General features: G+C 61.6%; 1 protein-coding gene across 1 annotated transcript in view; it reads left to right on the forward strand.

Moving 5' to 3' along the window:
* The first annotated feature begins 6,442 nt into the window (after positions 1-6,442).
* The window catches only part of ZFPM1 (zinc finger protein, FOG family member 1), a 76,296-nt gene continuing 59,291 nt past the window's right edge, over positions 6,443-23,447 (forward strand). Inside the window, exon 1 of the mRNA XM_028841554.2 lies at positions 6,443-7,017. Coding sequence (XP_028697387.2) covers positions 6,978-7,017 — 40 coding nt within the window. The 5' untranslated portion in view covers positions 6,443-6,977. The remainder of the gene's footprint in view (positions 7,018-23,447) is intronic.

The raw sequence follows: 23,447 nt of genomic DNA on the forward strand, positions 1-23,447 counted from the left end.
GGCCGATGTCCAGATGAAGCAACAGGGTCTTCCTGGGGCCAGACACGCGGTCTTGCAACCACACCTTGGACCAGCTCCTCACTCTGAGGCCAGGGCTCCCTTGGGGCATCTTTCTCTGATGAGACAGAGTGGAAACCTGCAGCAGTTTTATTTCCAGCCTGGCATATCCACGCTCTCACATACTGCTCCTAAGTTCTGCTTGAAAACCAAAGAGGTCTTCCTGCAGTATCGCCAAGGACGAACCACACAGGCCACGGCCGCTTTCAAGGTCCTGCCGGGCCGAGCTTGCTGCGGCGCACAGGTTTCCTGGCTCCTCGTCGTGCCTCAGGTCCTATGCCAAGAGCTTCCCCGGCGGTGCCAGATGCACGGCCACTGCATCCCGCAGCTGTGCGCAGCCCCCACCTCCACTCACCCGCGTTCGTCTGCACCATCCACGCCCGTGTCACTAACAGCCCCCAAGCTGGTATCTGAAAACAGAAGGGCTGACGACAGGCCAAGCTTCCACAGGTCGGCTGGGCAGCCTTTCTTCTGGCCTCACCTGGGCTCATTCTGGCAGCTGCCACCCACCAGCGGGTCAGCAGGGGCAGGGCGGCACGCCCCCTGCCTCCAGGCAGTTTTTCATCTTCAAGGCCCCAGGTCAGGCGTCCTCAGGAAGCCGTGCACACACCTGCTCCGTGAGCCTCTGCTTGCCTCCGATTTGCTGGAGCTCCACTGACCGAAGTGGGTCACAGGGCCACGGGGTCAGGCCCAAGGTGGACAGAGACGGGCGAACTGAGCTGCAGCCCACAGCCTGCCTCGGCCACGCGCTGGCTCTGCCCTCCTCCCGAAACCCTCCCCAAGCATTACAGGGTCTCCCCTAGACACCTGGTCAGATGGCAACTCCCACCCCACCTGATTTATAGCACATGGGAGCCCCTGTCGTCCGCTGTCCACTCACTGCTGTTAGCCACCACCTCAACCTGGCACAGTCCATCACACACAGTGACGAATTGTGTGTGTTCACTGCCTAATTTCAGTACCTGGGTTGGGAGCTCCAGACATATTTGTGGATGGAAAGAAGGAAAGGAGGCTGGGTGCAGTGGCTCACGCCTGTAATCCCAGCACTTGGGAGGTGAGCTGATCACCTGAGGTCAGTAGTTCAAGACCAGCCTGTACAACAAGGTGAAACCCTGTCTACTAAAAATACAAAAAGTAGCTGGACATGGTGGCAGGTGCCTGTAATCCCAGCTACTTGGGAGGCTGAGGCAGGGAGAATTACTTAAACCCAGGAGGTGGAGGTTGCAGTGAGCCGAGATCGCACCATTGCACTCCAGCCTGGGGGGCGGAGTGAGACTCCTGAAGGAGGAGGAGGAGGAGGAGGGAAGGAAGGAAGGAAAGGAGGGAGAGGAGAGAGAGAGGAAGGAAGCGAGTCCTATCTGTGATGTACGTGACCCACACTCTCAGAGATTAAGAAATGTCCAGATAAGATTTCCTGTCTGCACTGGTATCACCTTGCCCCACCGGATAAATGGGACGGATGGGCAGTTGTGTGAAAAGGTCACTCCCGGCTGATATCCAAGGACGGTCTCCAGGCAGAAGCCTGGCCATTGGCTCTTGGAGGGCAAAGCTTGTGAGACCCACAGGAGAGGGGCTTGTCCAGTGTGGTCCCGGGCCAAGCCCGCTTTCTGCTGTCCTTGGATGTCTGATAGATCAGATGGGTCCCTGGCTGAGGGTGGGACTGCCGGAGCCGCGTCTCCAAAGCCAGAGTCAGCTCCAGTGACGACAGGGCCACAGCAGCAGCCCCCGCCCAGGGTGGCCCAGCATCCCAGAGCCAGCCAGACCACCTCCCACGGCGGGTGGCCTCCCGATTCCTAACTTAATTTATTTTGACATCTTTGCTGCCGCCTGACCTCCTTATGGAGTCACGTGGTGTTTAAAACTCATTATCCCCCCACTGAAACAGGAAGTTAATTAAACCCTTCACAGAGCCAGCGTTGACAAATGTCAGAATGGGCCCCTGGCACGGCTGCCCGGCGGCGCCAAGGCCTGGGGATGACTGGCAGTGGGGGAAGTGAGTCCTGGCCCAGGCAGGGACCACAGGACAGGTCCTGGGCTCCCTTCCCCTAACTCGGCCGCCCCTGTGCATTTCAGAGCATGCACGTCCCCGGGAGAGCCCTGCTCTGCACTTCCCTGCTTTGCAGCTTCAGGCAAGTGACTTCCCCTCTCTGAACCTCTGTTTACAAATCTGGCAAATGGGAATTCTGACAGCTCCTTCTGCAGAGAGCTGCTGTGAGCAGAGTGTGCTGACGTAGGCAATGTGCAGCCTGGCTCAGAAGGGCCCTCGGCAGTGTCTGCTATGGCTGCTGCTGTAGGAGGGCAGGACTGACTGTGGAAGAGGAGACAGCTAGGCCTGCCCTGCGTGCTGGGACAGAGAGGCCTGAGCCTGCCTGGGGCACTCAGGGGATTCCCTCAGGAGGGGTGGTCAGGCCAGTCTAGGCAACAGAGGGAAGGGTGCACCCAGCAGCCCAATAGCTTGTGCCAAACGGGACCCCTGGACCCACATACAGGGAGGCTCCAGGATGAAGGAAGGGCAGAGCCTGAGGCTATCACACATGGCTCTTAGGAGGCCCCACTGGCTTCAGCCTTCCATCAGGGACCAGCCAGGGTTGGGGAGAGTGGGCAAGATGAGGCTGATGAAGGTTTGGAGCAGGGTGGGAGGGGCCTTTCAGAGCCATAAGGAAGTGAAGTCACCGATCCTGGTGATGGGCCGGCTGTGGGGAGTGGTGGGGAGCAGACAGAGGAGTTGGGTACAGCCTGGTTCCGAGGCCCTCACATGGCCTGACCTCCAGGTGCACCAGCCCTGCAGCTGCTGGGGCCCCGGGTCCACCTTCCCCGGCCTCCAGCTTCTGCCCCTGCACCCTCTCTGCCAGAAATGCCCTTCTCTCTCCCATCACTCTTTTTTGAGCATCCTCCTCATCCTCATCCTTCAAGGTCCAGCTTAAGTTTCTAGAACATTCTGTGGCTCCTTGAGTCACAGCTTAACAGTCGGCCTGGCACATAGGTGGTGCCACAATTAGCCCCTCACCCATCCACAGCTGCTGCCCAGCCCCGGCAGCCCTCTTGGGCTGGGGCAGCTAGGCACTGGCCTGTCAGAGGAGCCAGGTCCACAGCCGATAGCCCACAGGTCGGAGGGAAAGTGGCAGAACCAGGACTCAAACCCAGTTTTCCCAATGTCCCATTCAGGGTGAAGAACATGGGCTCTGGAGTGAGAGTTCCTGGGCTCCCTCCCAGCTCCAGCACTTCCAAGCCGTAGGACCCCGGAAAAGCAGCTGGCCCACTCCAAGCCTCAGTTTCTGCATCTGTAATATGGGGATAACTTGAGCCCCCACCCCAGCCAGTTGTGCAAAGGTGGCACGGACCTGGCACAGCCTGGAAGCACAAAGGCAGTGCGGTGCTGGTGATGCTGACACAGGTCCCAGAAAGGAGAGGGGAGGCTGGGAGGTGGGGATCCCTTAGGCCATCTCAGAGTGCCTCCTCCCTGACCTCCAAATGTACAGGGTCAGCAACGCACAGGAAAACCCCCCCACCCCCCCACCCCCTGCCGAAAACCAACCGAGCATCAGGGGCAGGGCTGAGGCAGAGTAGAGGCATAGTAAGGTATATACCCCTCACACCCCTCTACCACAATGGAAGGCTGGACTTCCATGTCCACTGGCCCAGCCCACCCCTGCACACCCTCACTGCTCAAACCCCAAAAATGTCTTCTTTGGGCTGAGGTTGTTTTCGGAGGAGAGGTGGTCTCCAGGCCACTGCCAGACAGCACTTCCTATGTGTTCCAGGCCCTGCTCTCCCTGGGAGCCAGCAGGGGAGAACCCCATGCGGGCTGAATGCAGTTCCAATTTCCCCACCAGTGACTGGATGTGAATCTCAACACACCCCGAGAACACGCAGAGGCAGATGGAAACTAGGGTTCACAATGGGCAGCAGGTGGGGGGCGGAGGTCCCAGGTGGGCTCAGCCTAGACAGTCTCAGCAACCCCACACCCTGTTCCTCTCCCACCTGATCAGGGACCCCTGAAAGCCCCACTTGGATGTCACCTCCTCCAGAAAGCCTTCCCTGATTTCCCCAGGCAGAGATGGCCGCTCCTGCTCTGGGCTCCCCCAGGCCATCATCTAGACAGCATGCCTTGTTTCTCTTCCTCAGTGTATGGCTATCGTCATGACCTCCCTGAGGGTTTAGTGGTGTGTGCAAGGTCCTGCGGCTTTACCACTCAACATCAGCAGGCAGCCTCCCCTCTCGGCCGCAGTTTTCTCATCTGTAATAATGCCTCCCTCCGGGACAGGTAGAGGGACAGCGTGTAGAAGGAACGTGCTACAAAAGCAGCCCTGGCAGGGGTAGGGGGCCTGTGACCGATGCACCACCACAGGACCTGAGCTGTGAAGGGGACTACACTGGGCTCAACATCCTGCCCTTGATGCCCTGGGGTTTTGGGGTTTTGATCCAGGCGGCACCACATTTTCATATTTTCATTTTGCATGGGGCCTTGCTAGTGACGAGCTAGGGCAGCAGGCTGTGGTCTGGACCTACCGCCGGCCCCCTTCGCTGGCTGCCCTGGGAGTGTCCCTCCATGTTTTCATCTATATACGGGCTCATAGAAATCTCAGCTCAGGCAAAGAAGCATCCAAAATGATCCCATCATCTCCTCCTGCAGCCTAGACAGACATCAGTCATGGATGATCATGGCTATCTCCTGCTGACCTTCAGAATCCACCCCAACACAGATCTCCACCCGTTCCAGCAGCACCAGCCCGGGTGCCACTTGCTGTGCGTGGACCCAGCTGAGCTTCAGACCCAGCCCAGGTGCCAGCCCATGGCCACCTCCTCCAGGAACTCCCCTAACTCCCAGGTCCACATACTCTAAATTGGCCTCCTTTTGGGAAGGAGGTGAGGTCCAATGGGAAACCCATACGGGTAGGGGCTCCATCCAGTTGACAAACATTGGGTGGGGTGGGGGCGTGGGCAGAGGTCCTGGGTTGAGTGAACCAATCAGACATGGGCCCCACCCCTTCCAGAGAGCAGCTGTGGGAAGGCTGTGCCCACTGGACCCTGGCAGAGAGCAGGAAGGGCTGGAGGACCCGTATGCCCCTGGGCAGCTCTCTTGGCCTCCTGGTCGCAGTGTTCCTGTCTGTCTATGGTGGTGGAGCAGGGGAGAGGGGGCGCGGCGTGTATCCAGTGACGTACCCTTGTCTTTCCTACCCACTCACCACTCTCCTGTGCCAGGGAGAGAGACCACTACTCCAGTTCCTTGGAGCCAGGGAATAGGTCACAGGAGTCGGCATGAGATGGGGTCTCAGGAGCTCCCAGCAGGCTGGCAGGTGGTGTGACAGACCTGCTGTGCCATGGTCTCGTCGCCACATGGGAGGGGTCCTTCCTGTCTGCCCCTGGGCCCACTCACCCCCGTTTCTAATGAGTATGGGGATGGGGAAGCAGGCAGCAAGTGCAGGCCGAGAACATTAAAAGGAAATGATACAACTCAGCTGGGAGTGGGGGACACCCCCCAGTGCGTGACCTTGAGCAAGTCCCCGAGCCTCCATCAGGTGGGGCTCTTGGGCGCCATTAACACACCCCAGAGGGCAACAGCCCGGTTCTCCATTTCCAGGCCTGAGCTGACAGCACAGCGCCCACAAATCTCGCTGACCTCTGACTGCCCCGAGAGGGGGCTGTGGCCCGGGCGCTGTGGGCACCTCCTTCGTGGGTCTCCTGCGGGGCGCCCTGGAGAGGCTCGGTGAGGAAAGAGGCCCCAAGGGGCAACGCCCAGGGCTGCCGGCTCCCGCACCCCCTCCTCGATTTCCAGCCTGGTCTGAGCTCACAGGGGAAGACCCGAGATCCCGCTCTCCTGGCTGTCCTGAGGGTGCGGACTAACACCATTTGGGGGCCATGGCAGGTGGCGGACCCCGTGCTGCTTTCACCGCAGTCTGGGACGGAAGCCCCCTTCCCGGCCCGAATCCGCTCCACACCCCAAGTCTGGCCCAAGACAAACGTGGGCGTCAAGGCCTCGGGCTTCCTGAGCCGGTCATCACTGCCCCCACCGCGCACGTGGAGCGGGCGGCGGAGCCCAAGGGTCTGGGAAGGAACCACGGGATGGGGGCGGAGTTACAGGGCGGGGGCGGAGCCTCGGCGTCTCAGGGCCCAACCAGGTCGGGTCAGGTTTGGGGGCGGAGCTGGCACCAAGAGGCGGGGCGCGGGATGCCGTGCCGCGGGGCAGAAGAACAGAACAGAACCGAATAGGTCTCAGAGTCCCAGCCGGGCCTGGGACGTGGCCTCCGGGCAAAGGAGGAGTCGGGGAGGGAGGCTAGAGGTCTCCCCGGGACTGGGGCAGGGCCGAACCAGGAAGGGGCGGGGCATAGAGCGGGGCGGGGCCAGTGCCTTGAAGGCCCAGACGGACAGGGGCGGGGCCGTAGCGCTGGGGGCGGAGACAGCGCCGTGAAGAGCCGGCGGCCTGGGGCGTGGTCGCGGCGCTGGGGGCGGAACCTGAGCGGTGTAGGGCCCAGCAGGCGGAGCGGGGCGGGGCCGGAGCTCGGGGGCGTGGCGGGGCGGGAGGCGCGGCGGCCGACAACGCTCAGGCCCCGCCCCGCCCCGCGCCTCCTGCGCCTCGGAGCGCCCTCGCAGTGGCCGCCTGCTCCGCCGCTCGCCGCCCGCGGGTTCCATTGAGAAAAGCTGAGCGGCGGCGGCGGCGAGTGCGCGGAAGCGGAGGAGCCGGCACCCGCCCGCCGGGCAGTCCGCGCACCCGCAGCGCAGGACCGTGGCCTCTCAGGCCTCCGCGGCGGCGCCAGCGGCTCCGGGGCTGGACGTGCGGGCTGGGGGCGCGGGCCGGGGCGGCCGCGGAAACCGGGGGCCGGGGGCATGAGCGGCCCCGCGGCCCCGCCGCGCCCCCGCCGCCCGCCGCCGCCCGCCCGGGGCTAGAGGCGGCCGCCGGGAGGGCGCGCGGCGCCGGAGACATGTCCAGGAGGAAACAGAGCAACCCCCGGCAGATCAAGCGTGAGTCAAACTTTGCCCGTCGTCCCCGCCGTCCCCGCCGCGCGCCCGACCCCCGCTGGGGCCCTGCCGCCAGCGCCGCCCCCGCCTGTCCCCGCTCTGCCCCGGGCGCAGGCGACCTTCACCCCGCGCCGCGCCCCCCGCGCTGTGCCAAGCGCGCCGTAATCTAATCTCCGCCGGCGGCCTGGGCCCCCGCGTCTCGGCTTGGGCACCAGGGGGTCCAGCCCAGGAGGGGGCCGCCCGGAGGCCGGGAGGAGGGTGGTTGGGGGCGCGGCCCGGGCAGCGCTTGGCCCCTCGCGGCCTGCCCCTCCCCCGCATCTGCGAGATGGTGCGGCGATAGGGCGGCCCCGATCTGGGCTCAGATAAAGTTTAAAATATTCCATTCTGCAAGTCCCGTCCTGATAAGATCGTTCTGTCGGGACGGGCTGAAATTGTGATCTTATCTCGCGCGGTTGACTCTCCCAGGCTTTGTATCTAGAAGCGGAGAGAGACCTGGGAGGGAGAGGGGACACCCGGGGCCGCGTGGAGATGCCTGGCCAAGTGGCAAGGACCCGCCCGCGCCCACCCCCACCGGTGCCGTCGCAGAGCGCAGGGCAGGGGAGGGGGGAGCGCGCAGCTGCTGCAGTCTAGGCACTTGGCTCCAGCCCCCCAGACATCTCCACCCCGTGCCCTAGTGCTGGGGTCCTGAACCCAGGCCCTGCCTGCCTGGTGACACCTCCTGGACCCTGCAAATGTCCCAGCCAAGGCGGCATGGGCAACGAATGGTGCCCTCGGATGCCCGCGGGTACCCCCTGGCATCCCAGGGGGCTGCTCTGAGTCAGAGAAGGGCCTCCCAGGACGTAGCCCCAGGCCAGGGTCGCCCCTGCACGCAACCAAGTTTCTTGCTGGTCCGGCTCCCTGCGGGGTCAGAGGTTGCGGCCCCACCGCCACATTGCCAGTGCCCCCACGATGAGAACTGCGCTCTCGGGACCACTGTCTGGCCTGGGCCTCTGGGCTGTGCCAGGAGGGAGCAAGAGCACAGGAAGCTCCCCTCCCCACCCTAGGCCAATAATAACTTTGCGCCTCATGGTTAGGGCCCAGGCACAGGTCTTCCTCCCTGGGGCGCCTCCCCGGAGCCTGACGGGCAGGTCGTCTGAGCCCTGCCAGGAGGCCACGACGGAAACCGGCCCGCTGCCCAGCCGCAGGCGCCCGGGCACTGCCTCCTTTGTCCACACGACCACTGCCACCAGGACCCCTTGCGCGGGGCCTGTGGGAGCTTCCCTACTCAGGAGGTCTCCTGAGGCGGGGGTCACCGGCATGAACCGGTTCCCGTAACCCAACTCCCTCAGTGCAAACGGGACCTGTTTCCCGAAAGTCGCCGTCTATCATGTCAACTCAAGTATTAAAAACCACCCACAGGTCCCGATCCGCGCTTATGCTCTGGTTTCTTTTTCCTTCCTCCCCTGAGCGCCTGTGTTCGGTTCTGGTGTGTGTGTGTGTGTGTGTGTGTGTGTGTGTGTGTGTGTGTGTGTGTGTGTGTGTGTGTGTGTGTTTCGCTGTGATGAGAAATGCAGATAGCTCGGGCAGGGAGATCGCAGGTTGGGAACCGATTTCCAGCGCCGATAAGGCAGCCAGCGCCTACGAGAGCCCGTAGCCCAGCCCAGCGGGGCGGGCAGAGCGCGCGCACTTTGGGAACTGGGACCGCGGCGGGTGCACGGTGAGCCCTAGCGGCCCATCCTCGTTGTGGCCTGGGACCGGGGCAGAGGAAGGGCCCGGACGAGGGAGGCGGGGCCGCGGACCCTCCCTGTCGCTCGCGGCCCGGGGCTCCTCCTCCCCCTGGCAGATCTCAGCACGTTAAGATGCGAAGGCTGATTGTCACCAAGCGGAGGCGCCCGCCCGCCCTCTGCCAGCGCCTGTGCGTGCCCGCTGCCCTGGCCTCACCTGCGGCCCGGCCGCGAGTGCAGAGCGGAGGGGGCCGAGCGCTTCGGGCCGCCCACCCCCCACCCGCGCCCCCATCAAAGCCCTGGCGCAGCTGCCCGCGCCTCTGTGCGCCTTTTGTTCCGTGCGGAGATAGATGTGCCGCGCTGATAAGGCGCGCAACCGATGGTGGCTGCGATAGGCGCTTCCATTTATTAACTTCAAACGTGGGAGCGGGGGCAGGGCGAGGCGGGAGCGCGGCCTTGGCCGGCCAGATGGCGGAGGCGATAGGCCGGGCCGCCGGCGGGGAGCGCGGGGCCGGGGCAGCTCGGGACCCCCGGCGCCCCCAGCCCGCTGGGCTTTCCTCCCGCCCGAGTCGATGTGAGCTCTGATAAGCGCCTGGCGGGTCGGCCCGATGGCGATTGCCAAGAGCGATAAGGGGCCTTATCTTTGGCCACCAGGCCCGGCCGGGTTGGAGAACAGCGCGGGGGCGTCGCGACCGGGGCGAGTGGGGGCTTGGAACGGGCCTGGTTGGGGCCAGGGAGCCGGCGTCCCTGCGCTGTCTGTCTGGGGGAGTTTTCTCCCCAAACACACTTAATTGCCAAGAAGTTGATCCTCCCCTGTGGCCGGTGGTACAGTCCGTCAAAATGAAAGAAAACTGACTTCGCCTGGCCAGGAGGGGGAAGGGGGAGGACACCCCGCCCCGATTCCTCATAGACGGTACAGAGGTGGGTTTGACACCTCCAGAGGGAGAGAGGCTGTTTCCCCCTTGAATCCTGCTGGCGTTGCTGGTAGTTCCTGGCAAGAACCAAGTGTACACTGCTTGGAGTTTTCTTGAAAAAAAAAAAAAAAAATCAGGGTGGTTTCCATGGCCCAGGCTGCTTTGGGGGAGGCCAGTGTGCCCTGGTGAGGAGGCACCACAGACCTGCCTGGGCTGAGCACTGTTTGCCGAGCACTACTGCATACAGGCCCTGGGTCCCAGTGGCAAATGAGAGGGGCAGAGGGGGCAGCCAAGGGGAGCAGGGGGCACGTCCGGTGGTCAGGGACACTTCTTGGAAGGGGGTGACCTTTGGCGTTGTAGGGCTGGCCTCAATTTTCCGCTGCTGTCAGGGGAGCAAGGGCTGAGAGGCGCCTGGGGCTAGGGGGCCAGCATGTGCCAGCAGGTGTGAGTGAGGTCGGGAGTGGTGGAGTCAGGCAGGTCCTTGGCCTCCCGCTCTGAAAAATGGAGTCAAGAATAGGTCCCCAGGGCTGTGGGGGTCCCTGGGTCAGTCTGGAGATATTGAGGGTCCACAGGGGCATTTTGCAGTGGAAGGGCTCATGGATCCCACAGACCAGACAGAACCCCAGGCCGGCTGGTTAGGGCCTTCCGGAAGGAGCCCGGGTGCGGGGCGGGGCAGGGTGTCCCTGAGCCCCTCCTGTCCCAGCCCAGGCAGCTGCCGCAGCTCAGAGGAAGGTGCTTTTCACACACTCTCAGACTTTGATTAAACAAATTATTGGTAGCCACAGGATGACTAATTCACTCCAAGCTTCAAAGTCACCCACCTGCTCTCCCCAGCAGCCCAACGCCCACCCGTGGGGCTGGCAGTGCCATCTGGCAAGGGCCAGTTCCAGTTCCAGAGAGGGCTGGGCTGGGCCCAGAGGGCGATGGGGTGGTTTCTGTGATGTGTTATGAACATGAGTGGGATGTCTGCACAGAGCCATCCACAGTGGCCTTCCATGCGTGGGAGGCGCCTGGGTGTCGAGGCTCTCAGAGGCCACCTTACCATGCCCACGACCCAGGGTGGTAGCAGAGCATCCAGGAAAGAAGGAGCTTTGGCAGCCTGGCTGATCCTGGTGCCAAACCACGGGAGACAAGTTACTGTGACTTCCATAGCTCTCAGTTTCCCCCTGCTGGAAAAACGGGTATGATAGTGTCTGCCATCCAGGGGCTGCAGGTCCTGCCCTCAGCTTACTTGGTCCTTGGCCCAGTTGCCCCATTGCCAGTCACCACCCTGAGGGAAATGGTGCCTGCAGCTGGCTTGGTGCTTAGGCTGCAAAGCCATCACTGTCATCTCAGAGTCCTGATCCCAGCTACGTTTTTCTCCCTTTCTTTCTTTTTAGTTAATTAAAAAAAAAAAAAAAATAGACATGGAGTCTCACTATGTTGCCCAGGCTGGTCTTGAACTCCTGGGTACAAGCTATACTCCCAGCTTAGTCTCCCAAAGCACTGGGGTGCCAGACATGAGGCACCACACCTGCCCTCAAGCCACATTTAGCAGAGGGAATTAGAGATCGGGAAGTACTCTTGAGGCCCCCCACCCCTAAACCTGGATTCCAGCAGGATCTGCCAGACCCCGGAGCCCACGCCGTCACCCAGCTCTGGGCCAGTTGTGGTTTGCCTGCTTTCCTGGGCCTCAGGGAAGGCAGACAGCTCGTGTTTATTTGATGGTAAGAATAATATTCATAACAGCCAATGCTTAAGAGCCCTCTCTGTGCCAGGCTGTGTATTAACTTAAAGCAGGTCCTCTTCTGATCACTATTTTAAATCTGGGGAAACTGAAGCACAGAGAAGTTTCTTGCCCAAGCAAGTGATGGAGCCAGAGTTGGAACCCAGGTGGCTGGGCGTGCACTCCTTAAGGGTGTGTCTGTGAACACCACGATGCCCCCTCTCCATCCTCTGGCTTCTGTCTGCCCCGCCACCTGGGCCTCTCTCAGCCTCAGTCTCCACATCTGTGAAATGGGCCTTTGGGACCAGAGGCCCTCTGAGGTCTTTCCCCAGCCCCTCCCTGGCTGACCCCCAGACGGCCTCCTTCCTAAGACATTACTGCACGGAGGGGGAGTCCCCTGGGAGGCTTATCCGGGCCCTCCCTGGGCCTGGGACTGCCGTCAGCCCTGCCAGTCCCTCCCCGGAGGTCACCAGGAACCCAGCGTGGCATCCAGCACCGCTGGGGATTTAAATGGGTCAGTTGGGGAAGAAAGGAGGAGGGAATGTGATGCCATTAATTGTGCCCCTTATCTCCTGTTTCTATGCCAACCAGACGTTCCTGGGCTTGACGGGCTTGTGAATAATACTCCCGCTGGCCTATCTGCCATCGACAGCCTCCTCCTGGAGGCAGCTGTTGCCTGGCCGATTGGTATCGCCAACCCCATGGACCTGGCCCGGCCACACTTGGGGCCCTGGTGGGGCTCCTGCCCACCCGGCCACCATACCCCTGGGTATTCCTGGAGGTACCCAGTGGCTCCTGACCCCATTTCACAGAGGGGGAAACTGAGGCTACAGCCACAGGTCTGCTCTCCACACCTCGTCTGCCACCCTAAACTCAGGCAGGAGTGGCCCAGACTGAAGGGAAGGGGGTTCGAGAACCTGCAGAGGGGGTCGCCTGCGCCCCGCCTGGCTGCGCAATCTTCATGAGTCCCACTGCTCTGGATGCGCTGTCCTTGGTTGTGTCATTAGGAGGCAGATGACCCCATGGGTGAGGGATCAGCCACCTACAAGCTGCAGGCAACGCATGTGGCCTTATGGACCAGGGGAGAGCTGGTGCCCGTCAGGGGTGAGCCCCTCGTTAGGGCCTGTGTGCAAGTCGAGACTTGGGTGGCTCCTCTCTGGCTCCTTTTGGCCCCTGGAATTCGCCTGTATGCAGGCGGCCCCCATGCAGCTCAGTGCTCCTTCGGAGGCCCCGTCCACACCTGCCTGATGGCCTTGCCAGCCCGTCCCATCACCCGCTCCCCGCTCAGGCCCGCAAGCTCCCTGAGAGCAGGACTGGGTCAGTCCTGTCCCCACAGAGTGGGCCTGCCGGAACTCTCTGTCAGATAAATGACCAGATGGACGCTCAGCTCAAAATAGACATGGCCTGCTCACACCACAGCTCTGCCACTTACTGGCCATAGAACTATGGGCAAGGCCTGCCCATGTGAGCCTCCGTTTTCCCATCTGCAAAGTGAGTGTAATGATAGTACCTGCCCCCTGAGCATTGTTGTGAGAATGGAAGGAAAACACCTGTTATCCGAGACAGCTGCTACTAACCCTCTCCCCCTCCTCCCCTTCCTCTTCCTCCCCTTCCTCCTCCCCTTCATTCTCCCGCCCGCTCCTCTTCTTCCTCCTCTCCCTCCTCCTCTTTCTACTCCCCCTCCTCTCCCTCCTCCCCAGCAGCCTAATGCCCACCCATGGGACTGGCAGTGCCATCTGGCAAGGGCCTTCCTCCTCCCCATTCCCCCCTTCCCCTTCCTCCTCCTCCTCCTCTTTGCCTTCCTCCTCCCCCTCCCCCTCCTCCTCCCCTTCTTCCCCTTCATGGTCAATCACTTGGGTCAGATCTGTGGTTTCCAGCTTATCTGAGATGGAGAAATCCCTCTTCCCAGGCTGTCTCCCAGGACAGTCCAGCATGTGAAACACACAGGGTCCCTGCTGCTCATGGAGCTCACCGCGCCACCCCAGGTCGGGGCAGCCCCTGACACCCACCCTCTAGCTGGCTGGCCTTTCCCTCCAGCGCAGCCCGACTCCCCAGGCTGTGTGGCCCTCTCTGGGCTGGGGCTTCCCTTTGGCGAGGGCAGCACGGAGGGGCCGAGATGATGCTCCTGCGCGTGCCTCTCCACCTCCCCACCCGGCTCTGGGAGGGCCTGAACCAAGCCAAGCCAGAAGGGCTGTGGGGCCAGGCAGCCAAGTGAGAGGCCCAGGGCTTATCGAGGGTCCCCAGCCCGCTGTTGGCAGGGCCAGGAGAGAAGGTGGGTCGGGAGGAGTGGGGGTCCTCGCAGGAAGGCACACTGGCAGTTCCTGGGGAGCGGCCATCTTTCTGGGCCCAGGCGACGTCATGGTGGCGGCCCTCCCTGCCTCAGTGGGTTCAGTGGGCACACCCATTTTTCAAACCAGGATGAGAAGGTCCTACGAGTCCTGCCCCTGTACGAGGAGGAAGCGGGGGTGGTCTGGTCCTGCCCTCTGCCTAACACCAGCTTTCATGTTTAGCATGTGGCCCTGACTTACGGACCCCAGAGTGAGGACAGGGGGTGTGGCTCTCAGCCAGGTGGCCTCAGCCAGTGTCCCCCAGATGCCCGCCTTGGAGACTCCTCTTTAGAGTGGGAGTAACAGGGTCCCTCCTATCCGAGCTGCGTTGAGTAGTCTAACAGAGCTGGTATACAGTGGGTGCTTAATAGCAGCTGTTTGGAGCAGACCCAGGGTCCCGGGTCAGGAAGGCGACCTGAGTTGTTCATGCCAAGTGACATGGTGCTCCCTGTTCATGGGGTCACGGGGTGGGCTGAGGACAGAGGGGTGGGAGGCCCGGTGAGGACCAGGATGCTCAATGGGGAGGCCCCAGGTTCCCACCCCATCCCCACTGCAGGGGCTTTGCCCCACCACCTGGGCTGCACCCTCAGGGCTCCGGGCTGATGCCGGACTCTGGAGAGGGAGGTGACCAGTCTGGGGACCACTTCGGACAACAGTGCAACCTCACGTCCTGGCCTGGCCTTGCTATGACCCTGTGGACAGTGGCTGTGTCTGGGGCCTCTGTTTCTCTGTTGATGGAGGAGCTTTTTAAGAACACCTCCTGCCTGGCTGCTGTGTGGGGCGCGGGCTAGGAAGGGCTGTCCTACGGGCACGTCTATGAGGGACTTTGCTGCCTCTGGAGCTGCTGGTTGCATCACTGATATTTTGCCAAAAGCCCTGAGGGCTGGACATTTAGCAGAGTGCCACTGCCCTCCCCTCCTTCAGTGTTAGGTTTTGAAGGGAGGAGGGACTCTGCCTGAGTGTGCCACACCCCGGGCTGGGCCGGCCTAACATCCCAGCCCCAGCCGTCCTCTTCTTGCCCGCTGCTAAGATCATCATTGGCATTGGCCAACCCATTTTACCGGCAAGGAACGGAGGCCCTGGAGGCGTGACATGAGTGAGGTTACGTGACATGGGACGTGTCACATGTGACATGAGTGAGGTTACGTGACATGGGAGCTGGGGCCGTGGACCCCGGGGGTGGGCCCAGCTGTCTCTGGGCAGTGCCCACTCAGCCCCCTCAGGCCACCAGCCCCAGTGCAGCCTGCAGCCCAGAGAGGCCCAGGTTCCTCCCCATCTCCTCCTCCCTCCCCAGCTGCCTCGTGTTTTGGGAGAAGGCAGTGGCCCTGCTGGGGCAGGAATGTGGCGGCTGACCTTGGGCAGAGCCGGGTTAGCAGATAAGCAGGCCCCTCCCCTCAGCCTCCTGTGCCTCCGTCTGCTTCCCCAGCTTCCCCTGGGCCACTGGCTGTGGTCTTGGGAGCCTCAGCTTCCCCACCTCTGAAATGGGTGTTGGGGGCTGGAGGGCAGCTTCCGAGAGCCCAGGCCCTGGCTCTCCTGGTTCCCTCAGTTCCCCACCTGGGGCTGGAGTGAGCCTGGTGTGCTGAGGGCTCCTGTCTGCTAAGCGCCTATGGGCATCCCCGTCCTGCCCTTCTCCAGACCACTTAGCTTTGGGTTCTCCACCCATTTCGCACATGAGAACCTCGGGGGTCAGAGAGGGTGGGTGGCTGTACTAGAGTCTCGCAGCACACAGTGGTGCTCTGGCTGTGGAGGCAGTGGCAGGGCAGGGTGGCCCTGCCCTAGCTCCTGGGCGGGCTGCCTGTGCCTAGGACCTGCTGGACTGTCAGGGGTGTGGCTTCCTGAGAAGGAGGGGCGGCCACTGCGGGCTTCCGGGTTCCTCCGGGAGTGTCCCTGTGAGCAGCCATGGTTGGAATCCTGGAGTGGAGAGTCCTAGATTCTCTGTCATTCTAGGCAGGTTACCTTGCTTCTCCAAGCCTCAGTCTCCATCTCTGCAAAATGGGGGTATCGTGGGGCACCAGGCTGGGTTCCAGGGTTGCCCGGTCCTCGTGCAAGTCACTCAGCCACCCTCAGTTTCCCCACTATAAAATGGAGCAGTGATGCTCACCTCACCGGGCTGTGAGGAGGGATGCCACCCAACACGAGAGGCGCGGCCTGGGCCAGGGCCCGTGTGGTCTGTGCTGTGTAACAAAATCCACACACACAGGGCAGGGGCCCCCCTCCCCTCCCCAGGTTGCTGACGTCCCTCAGGTGTCTCTGTCACAGCCGGCCTCGCGTGGGCCCGCTCCTTCCCACTTCCTCCTGGGCACTTGTGCTCATCACTGCCTCCTGCCTCAACTTCCCTTTCTTCCATCAAGCCCCAGCTCCCCAAGTCAGATCGAGGGAGCAGGAGCAGAGGAGGCCCTGGGCTGGCTGGTCGTGGCTCCTTCCTGAAGTGGTGCATGAGGAAAGACCTGCTGGGGAGTCCTCCGGGGACAGGGGACGGGGCCTCACGGTTGATGGTGCGTCTGTCCTGGACATTGTCAGCCCCCAGTGAGGGACCAGGTGCCTGCAGCTGCTCCCTCAGCCTCTCTTGGGGTTCCTCTGGCATCAGGTGCCCAGACCCTGGTGATGGGAGGGGAAACCGAGACTCAGAGCCATCAATGGCCACAGGGCCCTCCCCCCGCTGTGATCCCAGGGCCTAAGCCCCTCTCCACACTCAGCCCCCAGGCTCACCGGCGTCACAGCACTTACTGGGCATTTACTAGGCCCCTGACTCGCACTCGGCCACCGCACCCAGGATTTGATAGATGTGGCTGCACGTCCTCCCGGCAGCCGTTGAGGAAGGCCCAGTGTGCAGATGGCGAAACTGAGACAGAGAGTTTCAAGGTCAGCCCCAGCCCTGGAGCTTGAGCTCCTAGATCTGGGTGGAGAAACCACCCAGCAAATATTTTGAGGAGGGAGCGAGAGGAGGGCAGCAGTGGTGGTTTTTACAGGAGAACTTTCCCTGCTCCCTCTGGGCCAGGGGACGCCCGTCTTCAGGCTGAGGAAACTGAGGCCTTCCTGTGTCTCCAGGCAGATCCAGCTGTGGCCTCAATACTGTGTCCTCTGGCTGTGTGACCCTGAGCAAGTCCCTTCCCCACTCTGGGCCAAAGTGGCCACTGCAGAGCCTTAGAGATGTAGGAAAGAGATCAGAGCCACGACTAGACCTGGCCCACGTAGGGCAGGGCCAGCCCTGGGCATTTCCAGCCAGCCAGGAGCCCTTGATCAAGGCTGCTGTTCTGCGCCCTGTGGTCCGTCAGTCAATCCTTGGGGGCTGGAAGGAGTGGATTGGAGGCGCCTTCTTCCCAATGGACAGAGGTGCTCTGTTTAGGGCCTGGGTGCCCCGTCTCGAGGAGGGGCCCTGAGGACAGGTGAGCAACCCCTCAACATTTAGGGGTTCGCTGAGCACACCTGGGCCCGAGGGGCCGAAGCATGTGAGCCATGTCTCAGGTTGGGACCCACAGGGGCAGGGCCCCCAGGTGCCCCCAGGCTGCCTGTTTATGATTGATAGTTCCTGAACCCGGGCCTGGGCCCTGGATATGCTCCCGGAGGGGACGGGACACCCTGCAAGTCCCAAGGCAGGAGGATGGGGTGTTTGCACCTCAGTCCTGCTGCTGTCCCCAACACCACCTACCCTCTTTCCACTTCATGGGCCTGGAACAGCTCAGGAAGGCTTGGGACTACCCCAGCCTTCTTGGGTCCCTGAGGCAGTCGGCCTCAGTTCCCCCATTGCTCATAGGCCCACACCCAGCTCTACCCAAACATTTTCCCAGAGAGCAGAGAGACCCCCTTCCCCCGCCGTGGCAATGGTCGGTGGGCACCCAGGCCCTCTGGGGCCTGGGCTCAAGCTGACCATCTCCATACCCTTCCAGCTCTGCAGGCTGTGGCCTGGTCCGCCCTGCACTGTCTCCTGGTCCGGGCCCCTGGCGGGCACAGGTTTCAGCTCCTGTGATAACTGGGAAAGTTGAACTGGCCCCATTACTGCGCCAAGATGGTGGGTGAGATACAGCCTTGATAATGGAGGAGATACCAGCTTCTCGGTGGCCAATAGCCCAGCCTCTCCACCCATTAACATTCCCCACCAGCGATCCGCCGCCTATCTCCTCCATTTCCACTCCTCCCGAAGATAAGAATGGAAATTCTGACTTCATAGCTCACTGATTAAAGTGTCTGGATTTCTTGATAATACACAGATAAATTATGTTTTTGAAAAAGAAGGTAGGGAGGAGGGTGAGGAGGATGGGGGCCTGGGGTGGGTGGGAGCCCTTGGCCGTCTCTCCCAGTCTCTTTTGGCCTCTGGGCCGGGCCGTGAACCACAGAGTGTCCGGCCTACACCGCCGCGGCCTCTGCACAGACCCTGTGTCCAGCGGTGCAGAGTTAGCTCACAGCAGGGCCCAGGCTGGGGAGGCACAGGCAGGGCGCAGCGTCTGCTCAGAAGAGAAACAGCAGGAACACGTCGTAATGCTGGAAACTCGGGAAAGTTGGGAGCTCGTAACCGTGGGCCACAGGACTGTGAGGAAGCCCTCTGTCGGGGAAGTGCTCCTCCCAGCAGCCTGGCGGTGGGCAAAAGGTGGAGGAAAAGCCAGAAGTCTGGGCCTGGCTGGGCTGCGCCTGTCTTGGGCCATGTCTCCGTGCCTCAGTTTCTCCACCTGTCAAATGAGTGGGAGCACGGGGCCCTCCTCACAGCCTTGCGGGCCATGCAATGCCCCAGAGCGGGCATTTCGCCTGTTTGGATCCCTGGTGTCCCCCTGGTGCCTAGAACAGTGCCCGGTTATACAGTAGGTACTTAATAAATGTGAAGGGCCCAGCCAGAGCCCCATTGGCCAGCTGGGGAGGGGGAGGGGCTTGCCTGCATTGAGAAGCCCTGTGTGCTCCCCAGATGGGCTCCCACCCTGTCCCCAGCCATCTCTGGCCCTGCTGCTGCACCTGACAGCTGCGCCCAGATGGGACTCAGGTGCCATCGCAGCGTCTGTCTGGATAAAGCCGCCTCCTTCAGCTGATCCGAGATCCGGCGCTGATGGAGCGATTAGCGGCGATTAGAGCCCGGCGTGCAGCTAATCCTCCTGCTGAGGGACAGGTGAGGCAGCCATAGGGGTGGAAGAGGGACAGGTGAGGCAGCCATAGGGGTGGAGGGGGCCAAGGGGCCCGCTGTGCAGGGGGGAAACCGAGGCCCCGCAGCTACGATGTCTCCTTGAGGCAGTGGCCCAGCCGCTCTCTCGCCTTCCTGTGGAGCCGCCTGGGGTCCCAGTGGGTACAGGCCGGTTTGCCATTTCCCGCTTCCTGGATTTTATTTTTTAAGTGACTCTTGAGAAATGAGATCCTCTGGGATCCCAAAGGCAGGATCCCTGGGGCGGTGTGGATGGCGGCTGTTCTGGGCGGTTCTGGGACCCCCAGTTGTAATAATCCTGATGGTGGCTGTGGTTAGGCAACAGCTCCGTTACCCAGCCCTGGCAGTTCTGGCATGGAGTACTCTGCAGCCCTGGGAGGGGTGCCTATGACCTCATTCTCCTTGGAGAACTGAAGGCTCAGCGAGGTTGAGTAACTCACTAGAGATCACACAGCATGAGGAGAACAGAAGGGACCCTGGCTTCTGGCTTAGAGTCTAGCCGAGGTCAGAGTCTCCATCCTGGCCGGAGGTTCTGGGGTGTTTGCAGTGGGGGAGCCAGCCCACGAGCCTCCCAGGGGGCTTATCCCTCCCCTTCAGGGAGAAAGGCCAAGCACAGAGAGGACAGGACAGGGGATGGCTGAGGGCCACACAGCCTGTCCTGGCAGTGGGAGGGGATGGGTGGAGGCTGGCCTGCCTCTATTCTTGTTTCTTGGGTTCATCTGTTCCCAGAAAATAAGCTCCTCTGGTGAGAAAGTTGGTTTCTTTCTAACTTTTGAGTTTTGTTTTGTTTCAATATTCTAAAAGGAAGTCAGCTATTTCCAGTACAGTGGGGTGTGTATGCGGGGGAAGGGAGTAAACGTCAGCTCCAGTGACCAGCGTTTAAATCCTGCCCCCTGGCCGGCAGCCTCTCAGTTTCCCCACCTGTATCACGGGCATGATCATAGTTTCAGCCTCCTTGGCCTTTGAGGAATTAGACAGGGCAGAACTGGGAAAGCATCTGGGGCCCTTGTGCAGCGGGTCTCAGTAAACCCTGAAACAGCAGTGGTATTAATGGGGGACACATGCCAGGGCAAGGGTCCCTGGGGTTGGGCCACCTCTCCAAATCCCTCTCTGCCCGCAGCCCCCCCTCTCTGAGTCCTGCTGGCATTCTTCCTGCACGGTTTTCGGCCAGTGGCTCCAGTGTGCAGATGACCTCAGTGATGTCACCTAGGGCCTCGTCACATCACACAGCGGCCAGAATGGCTCCAGAACATTTGTCCCTGTGATCCAAGAGTCCACCCCTTATCAATCCCCCATAGTTGCCACAGTCACCCAGACCGGGGACCACAGCAAACAAGCAGGGGGTACAGCATTTGCCCCCATGGCCCTTGTTCTCACACACATCCCAGAGGCTCAGGCCTCAGTTTCCACATCTGTCAAATAGGGCCAATGCCACTAAGCCTGCCCTGCAGGCCATGGCCAACCCCCCTGAGGTCTCCCCGCCCCTCCCAGCTGTTCCCACCAGGGCTTCTCGAGGAAGGAGCTCAGCACCCCCCCCCAGTGACACTTCACTTCTCTGGGCCTTGCTGTCCTTTTCTAAAAAATGGGAGGCCGGTCCCCCTCTCGGAGTCCTTCCTTTTTTTTTTTTTTTTTTTTGAGACAGAGTCTCGCTCTGTCACCCAGGCTGGAGTGCAGTGGCTGGATCTCAGCTCACTGTAAGCTGCACCTCCCGGGTTCACGCCATTCTCCTGCCTCGCCTCCCGAGTAGCTGGGACTACAGGTGCCCGCCACCTCGCCCGGCTAGTTTTTTGTATTTTTTTAGTAGAGACGGGGTTTCACCGTGTTAGCCAGGATGGTCTCGATCTCCTGACCTCGTGATCTGCCCGTCTTGGCCTCCCAAAGTGCTGGGATGACAGGCTTGAGCCACCGTGCCCGGCCTCGGAGTCCTTTCAAGGAGCTGATGGTGTAGACCGTGAGACCTGCCCTACAGGGCACATGTGCGGCTGCTCCTGTCTTCCTGTGCCCTCCAGACCCCGGGCCTCGCAGCCGCCTGGGATCCCCTCCCTCCTCCCATCGTGGGCTCTGGGCTGGCTGCTGGTGTGTTGGGCACAGCAGGCCCTAAGCTGACCCGTGCTCTCTGTGGCTGTGGCCTGAGAGGGAGAGACCCCCATCCCTAGTTCCATGGCTTTGGGAGGTGGGGATGGGGTGTTTTCTACCCTACCACCCCCCAGCGAAAAAGAAAAAAGGGAACTTGATGAAAAGGGCGATGCGTGATGTGTGGTGGAGGAGGTGCTATCGCCGTTATCTATCTGCCTGCTCGAGCTGAGTGGCCCCCCTTCCCCTTATCTCACCCCACCCAAATGCCAGGAACAAAATCGAGAACACACTTTCACCCGCACACACACCCGCGAGCCCACCTCCCCTGACGCACCCGCGAGCCCACTGCCTACAACACACACAGCCTAGAGGGAGAGCTGAGCACTCGGGGTGCTCCGAAAGTATCATCATCATCGTTTTGCAAAGAAAGCCCCCAAATAGCCCTCCCTGAGACAAGGCAGCCAAAAATAAGAAGTTGCCCTAAACAGACCCCCCCAGGAGAAAAGAGGCCAGCCTTGGAGAGGGGCCGGGACTCGGGGCCAGGTCCCAGCTATGCCGGCCTCTTGGCTGTACGACTTTGGGCCAGTATCTTTCCTGCTCTGAGTCATCCCTGAATGGATGTCAGGGAGCCTTCGAGGAAAGGGGAGAGCCTACACTGTAACTAAAGCCCCCCAACACCGCCATGCAGCTTTCTGACCCTAGACTTGGGGCTGGGAGGAGTCACCCAGAATCTGATACCCCCAGGGCCCCGTCCCCCAGAGCCCCACCCCCATGGCCAGGGCACCACTGTCCTAACCAATGGACAGCTGGCAGCCAATGGAAATGGAGTTTGCAAATGACCAGGGGTGAGGCTCAAGGATTGGCTGAGCTGCTGTGTGGGGGCGGGGCCTCCTCCAGAGGCTGGCCTTGACCTGGGGGAGTAGTTCCCACCCCAGACCCTGCCCCAGGAGGGGAGACCTCTGCCACCACCACCACCGGCTCTGGAAGGACCCGCCTTTTAGGGGCCTCGCTGCCTGGGCACAGGTGGATGGACAGGCTGGCCTCTGGAGGACCTGCCAACCCTCAAAGCCCAGACCCACATGGCCTGAGTTGGGGGCCAGGACCCAGGAGTTCCCCAGAGGAGTACAGCCAGCAGCCACTCCCAGATGGGAATAGCAAGTTTCACAAACCGGCAGGGACGGCCCGGGGCCAGCCAGCCTCCCTCCCGCCCCCATGTCTGGGCCCACTGCAGACCCTCCTGCAGGCTGCCCCCCACCACTCCACCCTCTCCCCGCCCTGACTTCCGTCCGGAACCTCATTCTGCCAGACTTCTGAAGTGCCGGCCGGGCTGGGAACGTGGCACCATCTTAATGAATGACAGTCCCAACCCCTTTGCCCACCTCAGCTTCCCCCTCTGTAAAATGGGAAGGCGGTCTAGTAGGTTTGCCTCCCAGGATAGTTTCTGAGCTCTTCGGCAAGTCTCTTGCCAGCCTGGGCCTCAGTTTCCCCTTCCACACCGTGAGGCTGAGGTGGCAGTTTCTCTGGGGGTCCTCCTTCTGTCTGTGGCTGTGGCATAGCCTGGAAACCTGGGGTCTTCCAGATTTCCCATTGTCAGAAATTCACATGCCAGGAGACCATGTCTACAGGGGGGCTCAGGACACCTTGGGGGCGTGCGCCTGTGTTCTGAAACCACCCATACTGCACGGTGGGTCTTGTTGGCAAGACCAGGCTGAGGTAGGCTCCACCGGCCTGAGACCGACCTGGCTGGAGGCCCAGTCAGCTCCCATAGCACCTGAAAATCAGCCACAGTTGTGGGTGTTTGTGAAAAATGTGTAAGTGGAAAATAGTGTCAGGGCGAGGAGGGAAAGAGTCTGGGCTGAGATCTGAGGAGAGGAAGTAGGGAGGGGTTGTCCGACCAGAACCAGACATCACCTTGGCCAGGGCCCCACCCCCTAATATGGGGTGTGGTGCCTCTCACGTGGTGAGGGTCAGAGGTGCGTGCCCAGCCCGGAGGATCTCCCCATCAGCCCTCCCAGTCTGCAGGGGGGTCTCCACGCATACGGGCAGCTCTGTCCTCCCCAAGGACAGTTTGGGGCATACAGTAGGTGCTCCATAAATACTTCCCCGCTGATTTCTGGATCTGCTCCCTGTGCCTGGCCCTGTCCCCAGAGGCAGAGTAAGCAGAAGGAAAAAGGAAATGGAGAAAAAGCCAGGGCTTCCAGAGCCAGCGTTGTGGGCAAAGGCCCCTCCAGTGTGGGGGCATCACCTGCGGAGAGCCAGGGTCCTTGTCCCTGTGCCGGGGCTGTGACTCACTCCTGCGGGGTCCTTGCTGTCAGGGCCACCCCACCCGTCCTGGGGACGGGGCTGCTGGACAGGCTGGGGCGGGCAGCCTCTGGATGCTCACGGGTGTCCCCTGTACTCTCCAAACCTGTACTGAGTGCCTGCTGTGTACTGGGCACGGACCAGGGACCCCAGGTGACCTCATGGAGCCCCAGCCTGTTGGGACAGAGTGAACACAGGGGTCTGCGTGCTCTGTGGCAGAGCCACTGGGGAGGCTGTTGGGGGACTGGTGGTATGGAGGACCGGGTGGTGACACTGAGTGACGGG

Source organism: Macaca mulatta, chromosome 20 (genome assembly GCF_049350105.2).
Source record: "Macaca mulatta isolate MMU2019108-1 chromosome 20, T2T-MMU8v2.0, whole genome shotgun sequence".
Classification (NCBI taxonomy): Eukaryota; Metazoa; Chordata; class Mammalia; order Primates; family Cercopithecidae; genus Macaca; species Macaca mulatta.